We start from the raw sequence: 7731 nt of genomic DNA on the forward strand, positions 1-7731 counted from the left end.
GGGGACCCACGCGCGGCCTCTCTTGCAGCTCCGGGGCATGGAGGGCAGCGAGAGGTGAGCAGCGCCGGCCCCGCGCCCTGCCCCGCGCCGCACCGAGCCGCGTCCAGCCCGAGCGGGACCCGCGATGCCTCTGGGGATGAATAAGCATGGATCTCGCTCTACTACCTCTTTGCCTCCGGACCCCACCGAGATCGTCAGGAGCAAGGCCTGCTCCCGGAGGGTCAAGCTCAACGTGGGGGGGCTGGCCCACGAGGTTCTCTGGCGGACCTTGGACAGGTTGCCGCGGACCAGGCTGGGTAAGCTCAGAGACTGCAACACGCACGACTCCCTCATGGAGATCTGCGACGACTACAACCTGGAGGAGAACGAGTACTTCTTCGACAGGCACCCCGGGGCATTCACCTCGATCTTGAACTTCTATCGCACCGGCAAGCTGCACATGATGGAGGAGATGTGCGCCTTGTCCTTCAGCCAGGAGCTGGACTACTGGGGGGTGGACGAGATCTACCTGGAGTCCTGCTGCCAGGCCCGCTACCACCAGAAGAAAGAGCAGATGAACGAGGAGCTGAAGAGAGAAGCGGAGACGCTGAGGGAAAGGGAAGGGGAGGAATTCGATAACACTTGCTGTGCTGAGAAAAGGAAAAAGCTCTGGGACCTCCTGGAGAAGCCCAACTCCTCTGTAGCGGCCAAGGTAAGCGTTCCACATCTCCGTTGTCTACTGGCTCCTGACTGGTGATGCTCCCTGAGGAGCTGCCCTTGCTTTGCTGTCTGGGCACTTGTGGCTGGGTGGATGCTGTGAGTGAAGGAGAGGAAGGCCTCTCATATACAAATGAATTTCAATGGTTTTTGGGTGGTTTTTTGGTAGTTTGGAAGGGATGTGATTTGAGCGTCTCTGGGGCAGCCTGGGCTGTTCAGTGTGGGAGAAGCTCCTCTGAGCAGTGGCTCAGCATGCAAAGGCTGCTGTGGCTGGACGTTTTAGACTTGTTACCCACTGGCCTGTGTCGGTGCAGTTTGTAAAAGAGATTTCTTTGGGCCTAAAACGTGTGAGTCTTCTGCTGCCTAACCAAATTGGCTTTCAAGAAGCCACTTCTGCTTGAACTCCTAGACCCAGGTGCAGTGAGGAAAAAATGCCTTCCAATCCAGGGCTTAATTGAATTTTTTTTGTAGCAAAATGTGTCTCCTAGTTATTTGTATCACACACTCCTAGAGTGTGTGTCTGCTAAAGCTGGTGTTTGAATTTCATCCCTTGCCCGATTCCAGCCTTTTTAAACTCTTCCCTGTGCAAGTGATGCAGTTCTGTCAATATCTGAAGTGCTGCTTACTCTGAAGTTGGTTCCAGTCGACAGATCTACTTGAAGGCATTTTGAAGATAAGATCCATGTTGGGAGAAACCAATGTCAGAGTTGGCTCTGATAATTTAGCTGCCTCATGTTAGTCACATTTTCTTTAGTGAGGAAAATCTCTGCGAACACAGTGATTCAGTAACCATGGGGACAAAAGTGAAGGGGGAGAGGTTGAAAACTGTGGGATGAATAACTGAAAAGCATGAGAGACTGAGCAGTAGGGACCAAAAGTTGAATTTTCTATATACCCACGTCCTCACTGTATGGCAGAGAAGTCACAAGAAGCCCTGGCTGCCTCTGTAATGCCTCTGTACTCTCTGTACAAACATCTGCAAACACAGACCTTGGCTCCATCCCTTGGAAGTCTGGCTTGGATGGGCTACTTGTGAAAACAGACTTCTTTACCTCTTTTTTTCTCTTCTCAAAATGCTGCACATTGTGAACCAAGAGCGTGTATGAAACTTTGGGGAAGGGATTTCATGAGGTGTGGACTGGCTCAGCCTGGCATGGGGAGGGGGGCATGGTCTGCCATTATCACTTTTTTTAATGTCAAACAGAGCCCCAGAGTGCCTCTGTCTCTCCAGTGGCACAGATGACACCGTGATGAACACATTAATAATTTATAAGGCTCCTTTGGCACAGTCCTGGAATCCTGAAACACAGGCCCCAGGCTTTGCTGTCTGTGGCACTGACTCAAAATCCATTAGAGACTGTTGATGTTCATGATTTATTGTATATGAGCAAGGGTCATTCTTGCCAAATAAGTGTCTTTTCTGATTTATAAATGAAATACTCTAGCTTCATTTTCTGAGAAAATTCTCAGAGTAAGTGCACCCGGCATTGCAGGCTCTGGATTAATTGAGAGGGAATTGTAATGCATCATTACCCTTAGCATTTGAAGCTGCCATTCTGTGCCTTCGTTACTGCAATGGAAGTGATGCTGTGTGTTCTCAGACCTCAGATATTGCAGCAGCTCCCAAACACAGGTTCCCACTCACCTCATGTGTTAGCAGGGCGAGCAGGCCTGATGAACAATTAGCTTAGCAGGCAGGGACAGCAGCCCTGCTAAGCCTGTTCTTTATCCGATTTGCTCCCTGCTGCTGGGCTGCCTTTCCCCCGTGCCAGAGGATGCCCTTAGCTTTGATCACCTGCCCGAGAGTTCAGTCCACGCATTGAATAGGTTGGGCTGACCCTTCAGCCTGTGGTGGAAGGACACGGGGAAGGCACTGGCAGCCTGACCTTTGCCTGCCCTGCGCAGCTGGGCCGGGCTCCCTGGCAGGCTGAGCCCCTGCCTGGCAGCTCCTGGCCAGCCCTCCCCAGCTGCCTGCTCAGCGCAGCGCCCGTGCGCAGGCCAGGGGAGCTCCTGCCGCCTCTCCTCAGCCAGGCTCCCTCTGCTTTGCCAGCCCTGGGAGCTCAGAGTGTTCCTATGGAAAGGAACAAAGTAAACTCTTGTGAGGTTTAATGTCACGCAAGGTCCTAAAACCACTGTTGGGGAAATCTGAACTACTCTTGTTTATTTTTTCTCTTCAGACTTGTTCCACTCAGTGCAAAGGGTTTTCCGTGCAACAGATACAAGATACCTTCATGTTCTCTTTAAGAAGTCCAGAAAATGGGTAGAGGTGCAGGTTCTCCCCCCAGGCCAAACCAGGGTCTTTGGCTGTCAGCATTGGCTGCATTTTAACCTTTTCTGCACAGCACTGCACCTCACCCCTTCATATCAGATTACTCCTGGGTTATACTGGGACCAGTTAAACAGGCTTGTTTTTTTATTTGCTTGGTTTTCAGGGATTTGGGTTTGCCTTTTTTTCTTTCTTGGATGCTTTTTGTTGGTTTTGTTTTTTATGGATTTTCTTTTCTTCTTTATTTATTTAAATGGGACAATATGTGGCATACCCCAGGTTGTAAGATAGCATTGAAATACGAGAAGAAGAATCCCCCAGACCTTAGTTTTTGTTGCTTTCTTATCCCCTGGAGATTTACCTGCATCTTCTGATTACTCTGTCTGGCTTTTAAACCAACCATCGTGGCAAGCAGGGTCTAATTGATGTGTGAGGCTTTGCCCTGTCTGTGACTGGAGAGAGCCCTCCTGCATTTCCCCATTCCCACTCCCTGAGAGGGCCCAGGTTGGCAGAGGAGGCTCTGAGGCTGTCCCTCTGCTGTCACCCCGTGTGCTGCTGTCCCTGGGCTGTCCCACAGTCCCCCTGCTGTCACCCGTGTGCTGCTGTCCCTGGGCTGTCCCCCTGCTGTCACCCCGTGTGCTGCTGTCCCTGGCACAGCCCGGCCCCTCTGGGTGATCCCAGACCCCCAGCACGGCTCCAGCTCAGCCAGGGCAGACCAGGAGCAGCCCCCCGTGCCCAAAGGGGTTTCAGTTCAGCCCCGTGCCCTGGGCTGGCATGCTCTGTGCTCCCTGCACTCACCTGCCCAGAGGGAAACCCCTGGGCACAGAATGCAGCGCTCCAGGGGCTTGGCCGCTGTCAAATTGAAAGAAATATCAGGCAGTTATTAAATAAAACTGTGTTCATCTCCTTCTAACCTTAGCATATATTTTAAAGGACCTGATTCTCCCATTTCCTGTGGTTATTTGCCTGCATATCCCTGACAAACATTCACTGCAGGCTTTGTGGATGCTTTCCCCTCTTCCTGCACTCACTGTTTTTGCATGTTCATGCTTATTTTTATCATTCTCCCAGTCTATCTTAATAGTTTGGTGGTTGATTCTTGGTTTTGTTTTTTAAATAGTATTCTTCATGTGCTTTGGTGTACTCACAACATCCATTTTTAACCACAGAGGACTCTGGTGCTCGTTTCTGTCATGGTTTACTCTAGAAGCTGACGAGGTGCAGATATTTTCTGGAGTAGCTCTCACACTTTGTTGCGTGGCAGCTTTCCTTTTGTCAGGAAAGCAAAGCAGCTCTCCAGAAGCCAGGCAGAGCTGCTGCTTTTCCTCAGGCGTAGTGTCCATGCCAGGGCAGCAGTGGTTAGACAGCTCCAGCATTCTGGTTTGGGTTTTGATCCTAATTGCTCCTTCCCTTGCCAAGGCTCAGCTTGGGCAGCTGGTTGCTGTCACCCTCAGCCCAGCCACCAGTCCTGCCTTGCCAAAGTCCCCTCTGCAGCTGCTGCTTTCCCCTAACCAAGGCTACTTAGGATCCGTGGGTCACTCACCTGCCTGGCCCTTGGGAGAACCAGCCTAGCTGTAATTCCAACTAGGCTTCATGTGCTGTCCTGAAAAAGAAAAGACTGCAGTTGTTGGAGCTCCCCAGTATAAACAAATAACAAATTAGACGAGCTCAACATCTTAGGTTAGCATCTATGGTTCTGGAAATTCTCCGATTGCCTGGACCTTTCCAGCAGCTCTGCAGGAACATTGCCCTTTTTGCTTCTTTAGAGGAAAGTATTTCTTTTCCTCCTTTAGTCCTTACAAATGATTTCTCCGATCAATATTTGAGCAATTAGTGTTGCATGGGGTGTGGGGGGGAAGTCTGCTCGTCTTACAGACTCCTCTGCATGTGCTGGTTTCATCTATTTTTCTCTTGCTGTCCTGAAGGCTGAGAAAAACACGATGACATCACCCACTTTGCAAAAAGCTTCTCTGCATATCTGCATGTCAAGTAGGATGTGCACTTCCTTTCCTCCTCGCTGCCTCCACTTCCCACTTGTCCCTGTCCTGTTGGGAGCTCAGCTGCAGTGATCCCTCCCTTCTGACAGGCTATTTCTCATCTTTTCCCCTGCTCCTGCTATGCCTTTGCCAGTGCAATAATATCACATTTATCCTTGAAAACATGCAACTCCAGTTCGGTAATCTCATTATGCATGCCTCTACATTCCTTGAACAGCTTTTCTCTGCTGCCCACTGCTCTCTGCTGCTAATCTCTGGATGCATTGCCTAGGGACTGGGGAGGATGCTCTGTAAGCTCTTTTCTTATTATTGTTGATAGTAGTGACAAAATAAGAATGATAAAAGCCTCTTGGAGATGCGTTTGCTACATCTAGAGCGTTCTTCCCCCACATGGGCTTTCTATTCCTGGCCCTCCCTTATGGTGTGCAGTTTTCATTCATCTCTAAACCTGCCTGAATTTAGCATTTGGCAGAGGAAACCCCTCTCCTGAATCGCAGGGGTCACATCTTGGCTGTGTCCTGTCTGTCTCCAAGGGTCCCAGCTCAGGGCACATGCTGACTTTGACTATTAGAGGCAGATTGCCCATATTTTGCCTCCATCCGTAACTATTTTTAGTGTGATGCAGCTACTGCCTTGGCTTTTTTGCTATATATAGGAGGTTTTTGCCTTCATCCAAAATGAACTCATATCTTCAGAGATCCTCAAGAGCAGAGCCTCATTCCAAAGCCTGTCCCCTGGGTTCAGGGATTTGCCACTTTGGTCTGTGGCTTATCTCTGGGCTTCTAGCACAGCCCTGTCCTGTGGACACAAGTGATTTCTGTTCTGGATCAATCTCTTTTCGTCCTGCAGCTGCTTTCTGGGTCTTGTCCTTCCAGTGGACTTAGATCTTTTGTCTGGGGAGCCCTAATTCCTATGTTTAGTTCCCTGCAATGTCCTCTGTCTCCCCGTGGGCCTGCCCAGAGTGCGCTGCTGTGCTGCCAGCTCCCAGGACTCCTCTCCATTACAGCCCCCACAAATCCCCAGCTGGGGCAGAAAAGCCCCAGCCACACCCTGGTAAAACTGCCAGCTTGGCAGTTGTGTCCTGTGGCTCTTTCCTGGCTCTGAAGAGACTTGCTGGGAGTCCCTGTGACATGGCCTTGCCTCCTGCATGGGATGCACGTGCCAGGGAGAAGCTGGTTCTGAGCTCTCCGGGTGGGATCCTCGCCTGCCCCAGGGCATGCTCTCCCAGAGCTGCTGTTCCAGCCCCTGGATCCAGGCAGGCTGTTGCCTGGCACTCCTTACTGAGGATGGTTTGGGCTCAGCTGTTTCCCATCCAGGCCTGCAGCTCTGTGCTCTCTAGAGAATTCTATCAAAGGAAAGTTAATTGCTGCTGGGCCTTGTGTTCCGTTTGATGCACTCACCATCCAGTCCAGGGAGTACCAGTGTGCATGAACACGTGTGTGTTGGCACACTGCTGGATTTTTAACTTCTCTGTAACTCCCTGCTAGGGGAGCCTGGAGGGGGCTTGTGGTCCTGCCTGAGCATCCACATCCATGAGAGCCTGCCTGCCTCTGGAGGGAAGTGAGACGCTCACATGCTTGGGCTGAATTCCTTGGGGGACGTGTGCTATAGAAGTATAGTTGCTGCTATTTTTAAAGCACCAGCTCTCATTTGTACCTTTGGAAAAAATCTCTGAGAAATTAATTCCCCTCGCTGCTCAGTGTTCTCCCATCCTGTTCAGCCTGAGAGCAGACAGGGTTTGAGGTGCCAACATCGCCAGTCAAAAAGTAGAAAATGTTGCAACAATGGAAAATTCCTGTTTTGTTCAGCTGTAACTGCACAGGTTTAGTAATAATGGGACTCAGGAGATAGGTGCTGGGCCCAGCCCCCCTGGGCTGTGCTGGTGTGGTGTGATGTGCCCAATGTGCAGGTGCGGCTTTGGCAGGTACCTGTGTAAAGCTCCTGCACGGGGGGCAGGCCCTGCCCTGTGCTGACCTCCACAGTGCCCAGAGCTGGCTCTGCAGAGGCACTCCAGAGCTCCATGGAAAAATCCATTCCTCTCTTGACTCTTCTCACACAGCGGATAAATATCCTTGCTGTTGCAGTCTTCCTTCTGACCATTTCTCCAATCACAATTTCCTTCTGATTTCTCATGATGTGAATGCCCCCATGGAGAGGAGTAACCCAATGTTACTTTTACAACATGAGCGTTGCTATTTGTCATTGCTAATGGCAAAATATTTATGTCAAAGAAAGTTCACAGCTGATCACTTAGTTCTTACAATAAACACAGCCACAGTGATTTACTCTGTGGAGAGGCCTGGCAGCAGCACAGTGGGGCTGCTGTGTGTGAGCAAGGCATCGGGGTGAGCCTCCTCCCTACATCCACGTTGTCATGCCAAGGCAGGTGAGGATCAGGCGTGATGGGAGGTGTGAGGTTTGGCTCCTAGATCAGCTGGAGGCTCAGCTCCCTGCTGGGTCAGTTTGGTGTCCTGGGTGCCCCAGGGCTGGGTGGGCTCTGGGGCTGAAGGGGCTCCACGCTGCTGAGCCAGGCACTGAGGGGCTGGTGGCACCCCCTGCCCATGCCCCAGTGCCTCCGGGCCTGCCCAAGCTGCTTCAGCCCTGGCACTCTCCATCCTTGGGCTGGCCTCACCGGAGCTCAGCCCCTCGTGTTTCCCTCCTGGCATTCCCAGTACCCCTGTACAGCAATTCTAAACCTTGTAGAGAGCTTCCCCCTGAGCTGGCCTGCTCTCTGCTTTTCCCCACTGCCCTAGCTTCTCTTGCGGCCTCTCC

The 7731-nt window shown here is 51.4% G+C and overlaps 1 protein-coding gene across 1 annotated transcript in view; it reads left to right on the forward strand.

Annotated features, from left to right (window-relative positions):
• Positions 1 to 124: 124 nt before the first annotated feature.
• Positions 125 to 7731, forward strand: part of KCNB1 (potassium voltage-gated channel subfamily B member 1) — a 93646-nt gene continuing 86039 nt past the window's right edge. Inside the window, exon 1 of the mRNA XM_005423644.2 lies at positions 125 to 691. Coding sequence (XP_005423701.1) covers positions 125 to 691 — 567 coding nt within the window. The remainder of the gene's footprint in view (positions 692 to 7731) is intronic.

The sequence above is a fragment of the Geospiza fortis genome, unplaced genomic scaffold, assembly GCF_000277835.1.
Source record: "Geospiza fortis unplaced genomic scaffold, GeoFor_1.0 scaffold361, whole genome shotgun sequence".
Classification (NCBI taxonomy): Eukaryota; Metazoa; Chordata; class Aves; order Passeriformes; family Thraupidae; genus Geospiza; species Geospiza fortis.